At 44.2% G+C, this 18,802-nt stretch overlaps 1 protein-coding gene across 2 annotated transcripts in view; it reads right to left on the reverse strand.

The window, feature by feature from the left end:
• The window catches only part of RIN3 (Ras and Rab interactor 3), a 67,864-nt gene that overhangs the window by 41,548 nt on the left and 7,514 nt on the right, over positions 1-18,802 (reverse strand). The window contains exons 1-3 of one of the 2 annotated variants that reach the window (XM_071557644.1): positions 6,806-6,951; positions 6,053-6,239; positions 2,442-2,556 (exon numbers count right to left, since the gene is read on the reverse strand). In XM_071557644.1, the coding sequence (XP_071413745.1) occupies positions 2,442-2,556; positions 6,053-6,239; positions 6,806-6,858 (355 nt within the window). In that variant the 5' untranslated portion in view covers positions 6,859-6,951. Of the gene's footprint in view, positions 1-2,441; positions 2,557-6,052; positions 6,240-6,805; positions 6,952-18,802 lie in introns of those variants that run through there. The other variant, XM_071557645.1, reaches the window with a different exon arrangement.

Below are 18,802 nucleotides of genomic sequence, written 5' to 3' on the forward strand. Positions count from 1 at the left end.
TGAGAAGGGGAAATCTTGAATGGCAGGGGAATTACAGGCGGTCCTTTTGAAAGGCATTGAAAGGTCACCAGCTCTGCTCCAGTTCATGCAGACTCAAAGAGCAGGTAGTTCTTGGGAGGATTCACCTCTGTTTGCAAGGCTCAGTGGCAAGCTGAAGCCTCTTTGTGGCAAGTCCCCACCTGAAGAAGGACTTTCTACAGTTAAAGACCAGATTCTTGAAAAACCCTGGCAGTTCACAGTGGTTGTGAGGCTAGATGGGGTGTTTTACACCCTTTCAGGGGTGTAACAGCAAACTTTCAACTGACTTGTGTTGCACAGCAAGACAGCAGCTCTGAGGATGCTCAGAGGTCTCTTACCCTGACACAGAATACCAGAGAAGAGGGAAACTGAGGCAAGACAAGGTACTTAACTAAGAAGATCATGTTCTAGTCTTAATTATTTTAAAGCATTTAGAAAACATATAATTTTATTTTTGAAGTGGGAGTGGAGTTATAAGGTTAATATATAAAAGTTAATGTAATAGATTCCTCTGTGACACAGGTTTACCATCTGACCTTTGCAGTAGACATAATCATTTGGCTTTACTAACAGGAAATAATTCAATTTCTCCTAAACTTAAAAGCCAGGCTACTTACCTAAGTGAGAAAGGAAGCAAAAGCACGACCATTTCCGTATTGAGTGTGTTGTTGTCAAAATGGTGTGGGATAGAGAACTGAGGGGCTTTCTACAGCTCAAAGGTGAGATAACCCCAAGTAAAAATAATGTGAATATCCACCATAGGAATGCATGAGCCTCATGGCCGCTGTGATAGCTGCACATGTGATGGCAGCTCTCCTGCTTGTTTCATGAGAGCTGAATTTTAATTACCCTCCTCTATTTTTTGTCACTTGTATGAAAGTGGTGAAAACTGATTTAATTCTTGTTCCTACCAGAAAGTTGTGTCTCTGAATTTATCCTCTGCATTAAGTTAGTGATAAATTAGAAATAACAAGCAAGCGAGTTGGAAAAGCATGGCAGAAAACTCTCTCTAGTTAGGCTAGCTCAGTGATATTTTTGTACTAAATTTTACTTTGCCCGTCCTCAAATAAATCAGATTTTATGGGACAGAACACAAGTCAAGAAGTAACATTTCTATAAAATAATTTTTCTAGGATGATATGATTCAATTTTTAAACTTTTATTAAAAAAACCTCCACAAACCCCCGAATCATCAAAAACCTATTCCCCACCATGCAGAATCTAAGCCCTAGGTCAAGTTCAAATAGCTAAATAAAGAAGAGTTTCCTCACCCCGCAGCCAACCCTTGCCCTTGTATTCTTAACTGAACACCTTAAGTTGTGGCAGAAGGTTTGCTGTTCCTGCCCTCAATGCAGCATCTCTGCAGTTGGTGCTCCGAGGAGCAGGTGGATGAGAGAGAGAGCTTTCCAGGGGAGTGGAGCAGCCACACAACGCTGTGGTCTGGGTTTGAGATCAGAACAGATTAAGGGATTCAGCGGTCCCTCTGGCTTTAAAGCGTGTTAATGATGCAGAGGTATGCGAGGAACCTTAGGAGAAGGAAAACATTCTTTTGAGCAACTGTCAAAATTCATTTGAGCAAGAGGGAAAGAAATAAGTCGCAACACTGATCTGCAGAAACAAAAGTGGTTTAGCAGAGAATATAACAGCTACCCTGGGGAGCTGGCTTTGGGGCAGAGCTCAGCAAAACAGGATTTGGATGTGTTCATCCAAATAAATAACAGTGTGGAGTTTTTTGACAAACTGTTTTGAGTGCATGTTTCCATGACTACCCTAAAATTCAGGTGCTTACAAATATTCCTTAGAAAGTGGAAATCACATGCCTTACCCATGTGTTTACACACAGGACAGCATTAGTCATGGCTGGCAGTGAACTGGGGTCATTTTCACTTGCTTGTGGCAGACTTGGCTATCCAAGGAACAGCATGGATACCACCAGCCAGGAGGCCCAGTTGCTTCACAGAAACAGTGAGGCATTGAAAACAGTTTAGGAGTAACTGGCTGCTCAGTGTGACTGAAAAGGCAATGTAGCATCAGTTAGATGACTGGTGACCCTCAAATTCAGTGGCAGAAATAGACAGATTCAGTGAGTTAACAAGGCTTAGTCTGCCAGTGCCTTGCACTTTTCTCAGGACCACCTGGTGAAAGGCAGCTTCTCTTGCTTGACCAAAGCACTGGCCCCCTCATCTGGAGGTGCTTTATTTTCCTGTTGTGAGTCTGTAAATGTTGCACAAGGTGTGGAACCACAGGGGAGTTGAGGTAAAGCAGCTGCAGGAAATACTAACTCAACTACACCATAAATACAAGGTCTGCTGCCGATCACAAGAGGAACCTGCTCAGTGCAAGTGAGATTACATCAATACTGGTGATCACAAGAGGATTCAGTACAATAAGCAGAGCAAGACAAAAGAATGTATAGACCTTACTTGATTTTTCTTCTTTAATGTTGTATTCCAGCACACCAGGAGCCTCGTTCTGCACCGGCAGGCGGACTGCGAGGACCATGTTGTTCACATTATCCTCTTTCCTAACTAAGAATATCTGAAAGAGGAGAAGAGAATCAAGAGCTCAGCTACATTTTGTGAGCTTCCAAACTTTATTTTAGGTCATTGGCAATGAAGATTTTTATCAGTACAATCCACCTTTAAGTGGTCTTATTTTAGCTTTGTTCCACTTAGTTGAGCTTTACAATAAAAATAATTAATAAAAGGATATTTCATCTGGGTGAAATTCAGGCATGTGAAGGAAGTTTCCATGCATCACTGATGTCCCACTTAAGCCCAAGGCAATCTATTTCACTAACTGAAGAATATAAAACTGCACTCACAATTTGTCAAGTGATGTTTCTCTCCTAAGTGCCCTAAATCGTGGACAAGTCACTCTATAATGTCCCAGTTCAGGTCTAAAGCAAGACAGTCACCTGTGTATTGAGTGGGAAAGGATTCAAGTGTCCATGAGTAGAACATAAGGCCAAAGATTTTGGTGGCTACAGAGTCTCATGACAGAGCTTTTTTCAAGGACCAGAAGATTATTCGGGTATCCTGGAAGGACTCTTCCCCAATTTCCTGTGTGAAGGCATGAGGCCAGACCAAGTTGCTCAGGGCTCTGTCTGTACAAGTCTGGAGAACTTCCAAAGGTGGAGACTGCCCCTGCAGAGTCTCTTCAGGTTACCTGTCCCGCTAGTTACTGTTCTCACAGGGAGAATGTGCTTCCTGAATCCAGTCTGAACCCCTCTGGTTTCACGTCTTATCTGGCCTGTCACGTCTTATCTTCCCACCATGCAGTGCTGAGCACAGCCCAGTTCCATCTTCTTCATGACCTTCCTACCTATCCATCCAGCAAGGTACCAGGGACTTGCTGTGTGGTCCCCCCGAAGCTGTCTCTCCTCCTGGTTGAACAAACCCTGATCCCACAGCCTCTCCTCAGTGGGTCTGTGCCCAGCTTGCTGCCCACCATCCCTACAGGTCCTCTCCCATAGAGCTGCCCAGGCAGGCACTGCCAGCCCTGGATTGGTGCCAGGGCTCTGCCTTTCCAGAGAAAGTGCTTTGCCTTGCCCTTGTTGAATTTGGGCACAAGCCCTGTCTCCCCAGGGACAGATCCCTCAAGTGGTCATTCAGGTGTGTTGAGTGGTCCTGAAATCACAGAACTGATGTGCTTGAAAGGAACTCTGGAGATGATCTAGTACAAACTCCATGCTCAAAGATGGATAAACTACAGTGTTATTCAAGATGGTGTGTTTTGGGGGTTTTATTATCTCCAAGGATGGAGGCTCTGCAGCCTCTTGCATAACCTATTCCAGCACTCAATCATGCTGACAGCAAAAAAGTTTTTATTAATGTTTAAAGAGAATTTCCTGTATTTTAGTTTTTGCCCACTGCACCTCATCCTTTCACTGGATACACTGAGAATGGTCTGGCTCAATCCTATCAGGTATTCACACACATTGATAAGAGGCCCCTGAGTCTTTAGTTGGAGCCAGTGGAACCACTGTAGCTATTGGTTCCCATCTAAGAGACCAATAGAACTGAAAAAAAACCCTAAAAAAAAAAAGAGAGAAAAAACAAATAAAAGACCTCATTTTTTGTATTGTGTGAGATCCTAAGTGTGTTTCTATTTAAAGCTCATTGTCAAAGTTATTTTTAGCTTGTATCTAGAAGCTGTAGCTACAAAGAAATCTTCACCTTTATCTGTTTTTTGATAACAAGCTTTGGCAAGAGAGAGTCGAGGTATTTTTAAAGAACTGAATTCAAAATTCAGGCTAATTCTGGAGCCTGGATATTACTATTAGAAAGAGAAGTGTAAGCTTATAAAGCCATTAATCAACTGTAATATATAGAACTCTATCAAGAAAACATTAATTTCTTCAACAGAGAAATTTTTAAAAAAGCTTGTCTAGCAGCCAGGACTTTTTCCTTCATGAGTCTCAGTCATAAGGGCATCTGTGCTCACTTTGAAGTGCCCATGCTGAACACACAGCTTGGGGCAGCTTCACAACCTTGCACAGTGCTGTCATGCTGGCCTCTGCCATTCAGAAGAAATAGAACCTCAGGGGCTCAGGTCCACCAACAGGACAGAGAAAATACAAATAAGCGCATGACAAACAGGTGCAAGACTTAAACAGGCTGATTCCTAGCACAGAGCAACCCTCACCTTCTTTCACAGAAAGTATCTGCAGGTAGAGGCTCTACCTTCCCCAGGTTCTGCCACCCACATGGCAGCATTGCCCCTCCAACCATGACTGTCAGACCACACCATCTCATATTGCATTGGTCAAGCACTTTGTGTGAAATTTAATCTAAGCAGCGAGGGAAATGAAACCTGGAAATGAATCACTTCTGTTTTCCTGATTGGCACGCCTGGTTGCCATAGTTCCAAGGGCTAAAATTGGACTGTGGCTGTTCAGATAAGTGAGAGGTGGGATTTGTGAGCTGTACCTAATCCTATGGCCAGGTCAGGACTGGTACTGAAGCCAGCCTCTTCTATTTTCACCACTGGTGGGAACAGTGTCAGATCAGCTCAGTGTGGGCAGGAGAGGATGCTCTGGCCATGGGACACCTCTAATGTGTCACCACTTCTCCTGCCCCTTTCAGGCTGCAGCTGAAATCTCCACCTGAGGACGGTGTAAACAGGAGGAACAGAGGTAAGATTTTTTTCCAAAGCTACTCAGAGGTGGGGAACTGCCTGCCTGCAAGGAGTATATAAAGGCCGAGGAGGCTTGGGGCCATATGAGGCTACATCACAGACAGTCACTCAGGTCTCAACTTACAGATCAGAAAAAACAAATAGAATAATTTGCCCAAGCTATTTGTGAAGTCTAATTCAGGATGAGGTGCAATGCACAGCCCAGACTGCTCAGGTGAGTCTCACCGGAGGATGTCACTTGGCTGTGCCAGCTTTTAGCCCTGGGATAGACAGACCCAGCCAAGGGATGGGTCCAAACACCCTCAGAGCAGGAGTAAGTGAGTTGCTCCTGTGCTTCAACATCATCTCCGGTCATTTGCACCCACCCTTCCCAAAGAACCCAGCCAGAACACCTATAGCCTGCTATGTCTCACCTCTGAGACCCCAGGAATGCCAAGCAGCTCTCTTTGTAACAGAGATGTTTTCTCTAAGCAAGCTATAAGCTTTGCATGAGTGTGCCATTTCCTAACATTCAGTTTATGCAAAGCAGATACTGATTATCGTGATAAAACCAGCTCCCAACAGCTCCCAGAATTTAGCCTTTTTTACAGGGATTTTTCTCAATTGTTCCACATTAGGATAGTCACCATACCTATTGATATGGTGGTCAGTGGGAAGCCGTCTCCATGAATCCACATGCTAAGCAAATAAAACACCAGATGGGAGCACATGCTTCCCCAAAGCCAATGTATCTGTCTTACACCACTGAGAGTGGTGAAGCATTAAAGAGTAATGGGAACAGAGAGCAGTCTGCTAAATATTTTTGTTTCCACATGAAAAAATATGCTGCTCTCCTAACCAGCCCCACCAAGGACAGAAAATGTGGCTGTCTGAACTGAAATGACTTTGGACTTACCCCAGCTGTTTCTTTGCCAAGGATCACCTGAGCCCTTTCCTGGCTCATGTTCAGCTGAAGCCAGACGGGACACGTCTTGATGAGTTTGTCAAGGATGCTGATCCCTGGCAGTGGGAGGCAGTTTCGCAGGGCAACAGCCTGACAGAGATGTGTCTCTTTTCCCTCTTCACTGGTATCTCCAACAGGGCTGAAATACAGAAAGGGAGTCCCTGGTAAGCAGAACTGCAAAACAGAAATCTTTTGAGGAGTAAGGACTGTAAATGCAATCTCAGAGGAAGGCGCAGAGGCACTTAGAGGGGCATCAGACCACAGGCACCTCGCTATGATAGCAGGGAAAAAGGGTGCACAGGTCTCAACAGACAGATACACCCCATCCTAAGGACTATGGCCACATGCTGATGGTTCAGAGCACAAGTTGACAGAGTGCTTTGTGCTGAACTCTGTTGGTTTTGGCTTAGCTGTGAACAATGCCTAAGATACCCACAGATACAGGTAATAGATACATAGAGCTGGCCAGCCCTGCAGAGGGTTGAGCATGCCTGTCTCCTGGACCCCATCCTCCAGCTGAAGGATCTGAGCAATGTTTCAAGGTTTCAAAGATAGTGATGTGGCAGAGAAAAGGGGCTGCAGAGCCACAGTGTTGGTCTGAGGTGGGCAGGGACCAGGAGCCTGGAGCTCACCCTGCGGCCACACTGCTGTCAGCACTTCTCCAAACACACAGGAACTGTGATGGGCACCTGTGTGGTATCTCACCCCAATCCAGGGCCTGTCAGATGAAGAATTCCAGCAGAATCCAGAGGCACCATCGCCTGTTCTTGAGTTCTGGCAGCTCCTGCCCCCAGCTCAGATAGTCCGCAAAGAGGCAGACTAAGACACCTCAGTTTAGGAATAACACTGAGCACTCCCCATCTCGCTGACAAGTCTGTGCTGGTCCTGGTGGTTGTAGAGGTGGCCACTCCTCCATCTCTGCACCCAGGAAGTTACTGGTGGCTGCTCATGTGGAGTGGGAAATACTCCACCTCCACTGTCACTCACAGAGCACAGGAGGAGAAGGAGAATGCGTAAGGATTCATCCAGCAGCAAGTTACCTCCTACAGAAGAGGTAGCTTTGCTAGTTCCCATACAGTGATCTGCAGCAGGAGAACAATTTCAGATGCAGCCCTGAAAACAGCCCTAGGCTGTTCAGCACGACTCAGCAGGTTCTGTAGGAGAGGATTCACAGGACACAGACATAGTGAATGCCTTCCCTGTGCTGAGGGACAGGAATGGGAGGCACCACAGGAAATACACGGAGAAACACCAGAGGGACCTTCGGGAAGGAGGAAATGAAGGCACACACTTGTTATTTTGGCCAGTCCTAAAGATATAATTGGAAGCTCCAGAAAGATTAATGGGGGATGATGAATGACAGGAGAGGGGCCATCATGTGGCATCACATGTAGCCCAAACACACCTTATATCTCAGGGTTATTCTCAGATGTACAAGACAAGAACACTGCAATTATGCTGTTGAGAATATTAGTGATCTGGGACATGCTCTCCTTTAGATTCCTGTACTGATCAGAGAAACATCGAGCTAGTTCTCTATTTTTAGTCCCTGCAATCTAAGGCAGATTGGTATTAAATTCTGCTTTCTAGCAATAGTGCTGATTTGACAAAGTATTTATACATGTGTTTAGCACTGCAGGCAGAGGAAATACTTTTACTGCAAGGTCTGGTCACAAGAACTCTACTGGATAAGACCACAGATCATGGGGATACAGGTTTGTAATTCATCAGATTAATTGATTTTACATGTAAAGAAAATATAGGAGAACATACACAAAATATGTTTCTCTGCACTAGTTTTCTGCTTAGGTGTTAGAACTGAGAAAAGGCGGACTCTTACTTTTGATTTGGTCTTATTTCAAATAATTTCCCTTTTCCTTTTATTTTTAAAGATACAGATCTTAAAGTAGTACATTTCAAATAAGGTCAGTCTTAAACTCCTGAAAGCGAGTCCTTTCAAAAGTGATGCTGTGGAAAGTGACTTCACAGTCCTGATTGATGGCAAGTTGAATGTGAGTCAGCAGTGCCCTAGCAGCCAGAAGGCCCATCCATGTCCTGGGGGCATCAAGCACAGTATCAGCAGCCGGTCAAGGAAGAGGATTGCTCTGCTCTGCTCTGCACCGGGGTGGCCTCACCTTGAATATTGTGTGCAGTTTGGGGCACCACAGTGTAGGAAAGACATTCAGCTATTAGAGAGTGTTCAAAGGAGGGCAAGGTAGATGTGGAAGGGCCTTGGGGGGAAGCTGTATGAGGAGCAGCTGAGGTCACCTGGTCTGTTCAGCCTGGAGAAGAGGAGACTGAGGGGAGACCACATTGCAGTTACAACTTCCTTGTGAGGAGAAGAGCCGGGGCAGCCATTGATCTCTGTGGTGAACAGTGACAGGACCCAATATAATGGCCTGAATTTGTATCAGAGGAGGTTTATCTTAGATGTTAGCAATATGTTCTTTACCCAGAGGGTGTCTGGGCACTGGAATAGGCTCCCCAGGTGAGTGGTCACAGCACCAAGCCTGCCAGAGTTCAAGAAGCGTTGGGATGAGGCACATGGTGTGACGCTTGGGGAGGGTCCTGTGCAGTGCCAGGAGTTGGACTCGATCCTTGTGGGTCCCCTCCAACTCAGCATATTCTGTGATTCTGTGAAGTGCCAGATTTTATAAAAATAGTCTTTCAAAACCCAAAAGCAACAGAGATTTCATTTTTAGTAGTTTTTTTTTCTTTTGCAACCCTTCAGAGACAGCTTTCTTAAAAAACTACAGGTGCTTCTGCAATCCTAGAAGTAGAGTTAGGCTATTAGTCTACATAATCTTTATTTTAATCAATCCATTTTCAAGATCATAGCCAAGACAATAAGAATGAGAGAACTGTACTTAGGGGAAAAAAAAAGCAAACCAAATAGAAATAAGTGAAACTCTCTCTTCACTTTTGATAAAAGCCCAGCTTGTCACATAGGTGAGAAAATTTCTTTCAGATGTAACAGCATATGATTTTAATTAGTATCATATGAACATATAGAGTAAAACAATAGAAGACAGCTTCTGGAAGTTAACCTGATTCATTTCTTGTTTGTTTTCACAGAAGAAACAACAACCAAAAAAAGCCTAGTAACCATGTGAAGGGAAAACATGTGTTGGATGGCAACATTCATACTCAGTAATGGGAAAAAAGTAGTGAGTTGAAGGAAAATAAAGGTGAGTTATAATGAAATATTCCATAAGACAGTTAGCAAAAGCTACTCCCCTAATTAGTCACATAGATATTAACCTGATTTTGCCAATGGTGTGTGAAACTTAGATCAAAAAACGGCCAATGTCTTGTGGTGGCACCAGAACATACTACAATAGCTCCAGTGATGCTGAATTTTGTTAGTCATCAATTATGTAAGGTGAAAAGAGCTGGCAAAGCACTGATGCTCAGGATTCCTATTGCCTGGAGGGAAACAAGGGTTATCAACAAAGACAGGAAAATAATAGAAGCCAGCTTGGACATGGTGAGCACCACACACACAGTGACCCTGGCACAGTGTTCCTTCCCCACAGGGAAACCCAGGCTTGATGCAGGCATCCAGCACTCTGCTCCCTCCCACAGGCACGTCATCCAGACAGAGTCCTGTTCACAGCAGCAATGTGGGTTTGGAAACAAGAAGAGACTGGTGAATAAAAATAACAGAATTGACCTTTCAGCTCATGTGGCTGCATGTAGAACTAACTGTCTAATTTTGGAGAATGGATTAAATAGTAGAAAATAATTCCAAACTCAGTCATAAGATGAAAAAGAAAGGTCCTGGAAGTATTTGTCTTAATGGAAAATCTCATTATTTGAGTATGTGGAGTCTTTCAGTACAGATAATTTAAGGCAGTGAATAAGGATTTTTTTTGGCAGAACAGGAATCCAGCATTTTGGAGGCTCTCAGAGATGAGGTATCCTTCTCTCAAAAGCAGCCCAGTCTGGAACAAACTAAGCAGGTTCTCCTACCTGTAAAGAGGGATGAAAGCACAGCTCAGTGAAAGAGGAGACTGGTAAAAGGAAAGACAAGAAGAGTCATTAATGGGGTCATCTGGAAACAGAGCAATATTTGGCTAGACTCTTCCTGTCAGTGAGTTATAACAAATGATGGATAAATTCCCAAGAGAAGAGGAGGGGGATTGCATTGCCCAAATCTCTTAAAAATGCCATGTTTAGAGCAGTAGCAAACACTTTATTGAGTCAAATCTGTGCTGGCTAAGATGTGAGAGTGACTGACCTACCAGACCTTTTCCAGCTGTAATGCTGTGACCTGTGACACACCAGCTGACGCAGTTATGGCACTGATGCTTGACTTCTGTCCTGGGCACAGCTGTCACAAGGATTCAGCTGCTGGGCTGTGGAAGCATTTAATCCAGCAATTTAATCTGGCTCTGCAGTAGCTCTGTGGCTGCATAGAGTGGAGCGAGCCCAGGCAGCCCCTGGGTTCTTGCTGTGGAGCCAGTTGGAGGGATTTGCAGGGCCACCACAGTGACCAGACAGCTTTTCCTGTTTTGCTCACTCAGAAGTCCCGCATCAGGTGATTTCTAAGCTCACAGTTTTCAGAAATAAGATGTAATTCTCTCCTTCTCCCATAGTCCTGCAAAACCCTTTGGCTGATAGAGGCAGGCGCTCATTTTGCTGGGTGTGATGTGAAGCTGAAAAACTGGCCCTAAAGCCACCTGCTTTTCTTTGATTTCATTGAGTTCCTACTGCAAAGTACCTTTAAATCTTGCAGCAGCTCTGCTAAATTGGACTCAGCTGGGATGCAGGGAGCTGTGTGCTGCATACTGACTGGCAGCACAGGCTAATTAATTGCACAGTGATTACATTCACACACCTGCCCCAGGCTGGCAGAAGGTATCAGGTTGCTTGTTGGATACAATAATAACGACAGGGGTGATTTGAATTATTGCACAGTGACTGTACACTGAACTAAGGGTTTGCTGTGCCATCCTCAAGGAAAGAGATACAATGGTATATTTGCATTTATAGAAAAGCAGGAACCACAGCTGGTCTTAAAATGTGTTTCAGCTGGCTTGCAACTGAGGGAGAAAGATGCACAAGTGGCCATAAACTCCATGTACCAGGTTACAGGGAAACTTTTTGCACAAAAGCCACCTGGTACCTCAAGGGATACCATTTGGGATCAGCCAGCTTGTCTCTGAAGCTCACACATGGAAACCTTTCAAACACAGCAAAACACATGACAAGGAGCACCTCCAGCAGGAGGAAAAGATAGAAACTCCTGAAGCCAACACACCAGTCCCGGTGGAAGTGTATAAACAGTGCTGGTAATTTCTGTCCTTAAAAGAGAGAGTTGGGAGCATGAGGCTTCATGGAGATGGGTCAGATGGCAGTGGTGAGATTAAATGACTGACAGAATCCTCACAGATCTGTTTTGCATCCTCTATCACAACCAATCCAGTGGAACTCAGTTGCAGGGCTCTGTACCTGCCACTGATATTAATCTCTGTGCCTGTTTTTTCTATAGTCACCTCCTTTCCTTATTATAGAACAGAGTTATGTGAGCAGTACCTAAAGTACACCAAGGTTCCATCCATTAGAGCCTTGAGACATGCACAGCCAACTATATTTTCTTTGGTTTGATATCACTTCCTATTAGACAGATGTTGAGGAATACATTTAATGCAGGTAGTTTGGTGTGCAAGCTGCACAGACTCATTAAAAATCCTTGTTCAGATGTGAATTCATGTGCTGTTACTTCCAATTCACTGTGAGGAAAGTTACGCAGTGCCACAGCTAGAGGACATCAAACTTCATTTTGTTTCTGTCTTGGAAAGTGGTCATATCTTGATGCCATCTTCTTAGTCTCATAAACCAGCCTGTCTTTGATCACTTTGTCAGTTCAGATCACATTAATCCAAAATGGAGGAGAACGATTAATTTGCTCCCTGGACCTGGCTTGGGTCACTTTGCTGATTCTCATTTCTTTCTTCCAACAGGCAGTGAAAGTGAGACCCTGCACCCAACCTAGCTACAGGGAGAGCTCCATTATCTTTAAACTTCTGGAGTAATTTCATCATAAAACAGAGTATTAGGAAGATGGGAAGAGAGCAAAGTGACATATTGAAAAACACATAGCACAACAAATAACTGACTGCTAAATGTAAACCCCGACTTGAAGGAAATTCAGGCTATAATAAATGCTCTTTCATAACAGAGTCAAGAGATCTGACAAAAATCAAACCAACAAACAGAAATAAAATAACCAGCAATGAAAACCCCAAAATGTAGGAAAATGAGTTCTTGGGACCTTCAGGGATCGCACTCAGCTAAATGTCACCCTCTAGCCATAAATAAACAAGTTTCTTGTTATGGGCAAAACGAAAGAGAAAAGATGTAGGGTTTTAAGTAAGCCATGGGAGCTTCCTTCATTGTAAGGTTCTCGGATATACTGAAAAATTGGATCATGGAAGTGATGTGAGAGGCTTGATGTGTCCCATGAGGCAGGCTTGACAGTTCAGGAGTCCTTCCAACCTTGTAGAATGCTTGTGCTGCTGGTCCACCTTGGTGACAAGCTCATAGCTCAGGAAGTTGTGCTTCTCAAGCTGTGGTCTGCGGAAAGCCTGTGGTTGGCAGAGCACTTCCTGCTACTCACTGGTCCCCATGTTCCTACTCTACTTAAATGTCCACCCTTCAACTGTTTGGGTTTTGGACTTCAGTTGGTGCTCTGTGTGTCCAGGCGTTTTGGCTCAGCCTGAAAGGATCATGCTTAATAGTCAAGGCAGTAGCTGTTCCAGCTGTCAAAAGGTAAAACAAAACAAGGGTCTCCTAAATACCCTGACACCTCATTGCTCAGCAAAACTCTGTTTCCCACCTTCTCCACTTTCTGTTAGAGGCACCCTCAATTTCAGCAGTGAGGTTTTGCACCCTGCCATTGAAGTCTCACCCCTGTAAGCTTTTCTGTACCTGTCAAGGATTTCCAAATACCTGCTTCTGTGGTGGCTAGCAGGGGTTTGCACACACAGGCTGCAGACATCCAACTCTCCCCAGCTGCACCTTGCCTGCAATGTCCACATATGTTTGCCAAAGTGGAGCAAGTCATCACCCTGCCAGGGAGCTCTGTTGGTGGCACAAAGGAATCAGATGAGGACCAGCTCACCTACTGTTGAATCATTCACCAGTTCACCAAGCCTTCACTGCTCTGTTATATAAACCAACAGAGGAAATTACAAAAATGAATGAGTGCTACTATACTTCTGGGGCAGAAAGGTGTCACAGCCACTTGTGCAGGTGGGAGAACAATAATTCATGTGTCGATTTATTAAGTAACAAGTGGTCACAGAGTTTTCTGCTCACATATGACACCAGGTTGCTGTCTTTTCCACCACGGAGGTCACCTTCAAGGTCTGATAGATGGTGCCACACTGGAGGAACTGTGTGGACTTGTACTGTTGCCTGCAGAGCACAGCAAAGATAGCTGAGCTAGCTTGAAGGATCTTAGGAGCAGGCTTTGTGCAAACCCATGGAGCAAACTGGCAAAATAACTAAGCTCTAGTGCCCTGCCATTACCAAGTTTAAAACTAACACAAGTATTTTTCCTCATTACTACCATCATACAGGCAAAGGACATGACTACAGCTTATCCGCATTTGAGTTGAGAAGAGTCTTGCCTCCACTCAAAGGTCAGGAGTTGGGTCAGTTCTGTAGAACCTTGCTGGATGTTGTGAGGGATATGTAACCATTGTCACTCATCAGAACATAAACCTGGTGTTTAAAACCAGTGGTGGTTCTCTAATGGCAGGAGCAGTGTTCCAAGACTCTCAGGAGAACAGGAGCTTGCAGTGCTTCTCCATAAACCCTCAAACTGTTCTTCCCTCTAAATTAATCAAGCTTAGTTGTAAGTGCCTACAGAGAAGCAGCAACAATACTCCTGTCAGAGCCTCTTGTTTGACCTTGTAAACAACCTTTCAGCAAAAGAGTGTTCTCAAAGAGCAGGGAGGTGCAACTAAATGTTTATTAAGTTGCTAGCTTCTCTGACTTTCATTAGATCTGTCCCTCCATTTAAATACACAAAGGTGTGTAAAGACCTGCATATGCATAAAACCTCAAATACGAGCTAATTCACATTACTAATAGTTCCTAGGTCAGCTCTACTGCCAAGAAAACTCACACTTACACAGCCATGGCACACGCAGGAAAAAGACAAAGAACAAATATCAAAAAATTCTCTGAAGGAAGACTCCTTCTTTCAAAGACCTCCCTTTTTTCCCCTCAGTCTAGCTGTTTCCTGTATTCATTAAGACCAATGGACTGTGCTGCCTGTGGCCCCACACTGGACTGGGGCTACTATATCCTGTTGGTGTAAAATGTCTTGGCTGGTATTCACCTCACAAAGGATACTGCTGTCTTTATGTAACCTTGCACATACATATTTTGCATTCAAAAATTTGTCTTACAGATATCAACCATCTTTTTAGTCAGTCAATACATACTTTTGCAAGTCAAATCTGCTTTGCAGGTTTTATTAGCTCTACTCCCTTACTAACAACAGACAGATAATGATAAATCCATCTCCTCCATACTCATTATCAGAGATTTTCAGGTCATTTGTCCCTTGTCTATTTCGAACCCAAATTATTCTCTTAGGAATTTCAGTGTGGATGGTTTATACTCCTACAAGGCCCAGTCCAAAGCAGGGAGCTGCTGGAATACCAGCCTAGCCAGGGTTTAAGGGGCTAGAGGAAGGACATTTTTGTAATCAAAAATCTGCAAACATGTTTGCTGGATAATTCTACTCCAGCTTCGCTGGAGAGGCTTGTGCAGTGCAGGAACCAGAAGCAAATGTTTCAAAGAAGGAAAACAACTTTTTAAGCTGTAAGATCACAAGAAAGCTCCAGACCTCCCTCACCCTCCCATGTCAGTGCTCTAGAAGGTCACAGCCAAGCCACCAAGACAGATGGGCTTGTTCTCTGCATTCCAAACACCCCTGAAGTGCTGGAAACCCAAAGCACCCCCTAATTTGACAGCAGGACCAGGGCTATGGACAGAGGTTTTGCCCTTTCGTGGCTCATCTGGGCAGGAAGGAAGATAGGAATGGAAACTTGGGGAATGCTTTCCTACATTGTACTCACTTAACAAAGAGGGGAAAGGGAAACGGAAAATAAAGGGGAAGGACAAATTTCCCATTCAAACTTCATTAAGAATAGACTGTGGTTTTGTTTGAATAAAGCAATTCTGTTTCAAACCCTGTATATAAAAAATTATTTGAATCTGCATGATGTATCAGAGCCCAATTCCTGGGCAAAATACTAAGAGAAACATCAGACTAATTACAAAAATTATGGCTTGCTTATCCTGTGAGGGAATTGCGTGTAGCCATATGAGACACACCAGACACGAGGAACTAACCACACACTTGCATAAAGCTCAGGAGTCTTCCCCTCTGCTAAGAAATACTTGCAAACTCTTATCTCAGTCCTTATTTGCAACTAGAAATGGCCATTTTGCCAAGGGAAAATGGACTTTCATTCTGCAATATCTGAAGGAGCAGCATGCAGGCTTTCTGAGGTCCCCTCTCTCAGAAAGCACCTCGCAAAGGGGCTTCAAAACCAGCCATTCACTTACTGATCTGCACTCTTGCTCACGCACAAATATTGATATTTTGGGTAAAATTTCCTTCCATTGTCAGTATGAATGAATTTCAATATGCAGTGCTCTTAGTAAAAACATAAATATCTAAATTTGTAAACTTGCTCTTTTTCATCCTAAAGCCTTACTCCATCAAATTCATATTCTTCATGTTGGACTTTGATTAGGCATTGGAGAAACATATTCATTTCTTGCTTTATGGTCTGATAGAATCCCTGCCTGCATTCACACTGGGGCAAGGTTAGGGGTCTGCCTTTTGGAGGGAAAGAGAGGAAGAAGAAAAGACCTTGTAAGGGTATTTAAAGGATATGGAAAGGTTCCCCACCTTCTAGTGGGGAACACCTCTAGAACACTTAGAAACACATAGAAACTATAACACCTCTAACACCTCTCAGGTTGAATGACCTGTCCTGTGGGTGGCCATGGCCCTCATCATCCTCTGCTGGTGGAACAGCCTGAGGCCAAAGGTCTTGTTAGTGAAGCGGTGTCAGAATCTGCTAAAATGTCCTTGTGGTGACTGGTAGCTCAGCACATGGCTGCAAAACACGTCAAGCACCAAGGCAAACCTGTCAGCTCCCACAGACCCCACTAAACCATTGCTGAGACCTCAAGGTTGTTCATTTAAATGTGTTTATGGTCACCTGGTCACCAGGACTACTCTGTAAGTAAGTCATGAGCCAAAGGCTGTGGGTTCATAGCAGTTTGGACAATCTATAACATCATTGCCTTGGTTGAGTCCTCCCCAGAACATCAGTGCTGCACCCACCCTCACCTCCAGGTTGCTATTGCTTGTCCAACGCTGGGAAGCTCCAACTCAGGGAGCCAGAGGGTGGAAGAAGGTTTGTGCTGGACACAGCTCTCTGGCCTGGCTCCCTGTTCAGCTTAGTGAAGTATGAACAAATATAAGGCTTGGATTCAGCCCACTGGCACCAATCACCTCCCTGGAGCTGCTACTTTTCCAGTAAGAGCAGAGATCCTCGTGGGTGCCTAGGCTTGTAAATGGGACACAACAGTTAAACACCTAAAGTTAGGCAGGGTAAGTTCAGGCTAGATCTAGATAGCTAGCTCTAAGTAGTAAAAGCAGATAGCAGAATGCCAGGCCAAGGGACTAACCCAACCATTTACCCCTATCTCAGGCTGCCTTTCACAGTGCACCTTCTGCAGTCTCTGCTGGTTTCCCAGCAAAGAGGACCCATCTCTGCTGGGAGGGTAACAGTTGCTTTCCCTTTCGGTTGGAAATGTTACCAATTAGATCGAACCTAAAACTATTTAATTTCTAATGCTAAGAAAGGATTAGAATGGCAGTTCAGTACAGAATTACACCAAAATGTTCTGTGTTACATATTTATCCTTTGGACAGAAAGGAAAGTTGTCAAAAGCCAAGGTCTTTTATGTCTGCTGATTCAGCAGGATAAGCTCTGAATTTTCCCTGGTTTCTGCTTTTGGGGGGGGGGGGCGGGTATCAGGACCAAAAAATTCCTTGAAGAGAACTCAAGGGGGTAAAAAAGGAAAGAGAGAAGAGAAAAATTCTTGGCAGGCAAGATGAAAGGTTGGGCCAGGTCCCAGGCTGTCATTTAGCCAAATATGTGGGACCAGCTTCTTTTGCCTAGAAGTCTGCTAGTAATTTGCAGAACAGTGATTCAGGTAGCCAGCAGTGCTGTCAGTCTCCAGAATCTGCTATTTGTTGGTCTCTTTGTTTCCTTGGTGAATTTTTCCAAGCAGCAGAAAATTTAATACAGTTCACAAGGGGCTGCAGCTGCTTTCTGTTCTGCCCAACAGCTGCTTTCATAAGAAAGACACAGGTTTCAAAAGACTGACTTTCTTCAGAGAGCCATGGAAGGGATGTACATGAGCTGTGTGAAATCCCTATATTTGGCAAAGTTTTTCCAGCATCCAGAAGGTTGTCTGTATTCAGCTGGTTTCTACAAAACACTTGAAATTCCCCACCAATGCATTAGCCTTGCAAAAGCAAAGAGAAAATACTAATTAACAGGGTCAGGAGATAATTTCAAGTAGTAAGACAGGTCTTTCAACACTACCAGGAGCAGTGCTGATACACAGACCCCAAAAAATCACCTAGAGCAAATACTAGCAGCCCCAGCCCTTGCAGAACTTTCATCAGAGCCAGAACTCCAGCCCTGGAATTTCAGAGAACAACTCTCAGGGGGTTTTTGTGCTCCTCCTCATCCAGGGAACTGGAGGGTACTGCAGAAAGGGCAGTCCCCTGGCCCCACTTCCATACCTGCCTGACACAGCACTTATGCTTCAGCTGTAGAGGCTGTGTAAACACCGAGGAAGCTGGTTCAGCTCCATAATCCAGCAGGAAACTCATGCACCAAAAAGAAAAGCCTTTCTGAGAAGGGGATCCTGTTGCTAGCATCACCCCAAACTGAACGGATGCTCTGGAGCAAGCCCAGGGTTCCACTGCTTAACAACCAACCAGGGGATTTGGCTACAAAAGTAGGTGACTATAATAAAAACCTCTCTGTGGGTTCGTGCCTCAGTTTTCCTTCCTCTAAAGACAGGAGAAGATACCTGCCTTCAGCTGGCTGTTGGGAGATTTAATATCCATGAAACACCCAGAGATCCGTTCATACATACAAGGACTTTATAGTAATTACACAAGGTGATTATAATTACTGAAAACACTTTATCCCTTTTAAAGGTACCAGTAATGCAGAAAGCAGAAATCGTTTACTCAGACACATTTAGAAAAAAGCTTATAGAAAGGCTGAGATAGGCATAGGCATGTGTATATTAACCTATTTGAAAAGAACTGCATTCCATAGCACTCCCTGGCTCGCATGCATGTAAGACAGTGTCTATTTAGGAAAATGTGACTAGTATAACCAGCTATGCAATGCTCACATCTGCTAATCCTTTGCTGCTCAAGTAATCATCATCCTTTGCAAAAAGATTTATACTATTTTGGGTGTGGGAGAAGAGAAGCTAAGCACTTTAAAACTCTTGCAACTGATTATCTGGAGGGAAGCATTGCCTCAATTTTCCCACTCCAGCAGTGATCTCATTTCTGGAGGTAGGTAGAATTACTTCAGATAGCTCAGGTATTGGACAGTGGAAAGGATT

Source organism: Pithys albifrons, chromosome 6 (assembly GCF_047495875.1).
Source record: "Pithys albifrons albifrons isolate INPA30051 chromosome 6, PitAlb_v1, whole genome shotgun sequence".
NCBI classification, from domain to species: domain Eukaryota; kingdom Metazoa; phylum Chordata; class Aves; order Passeriformes; family Thamnophilidae; genus Pithys; species Pithys albifrons.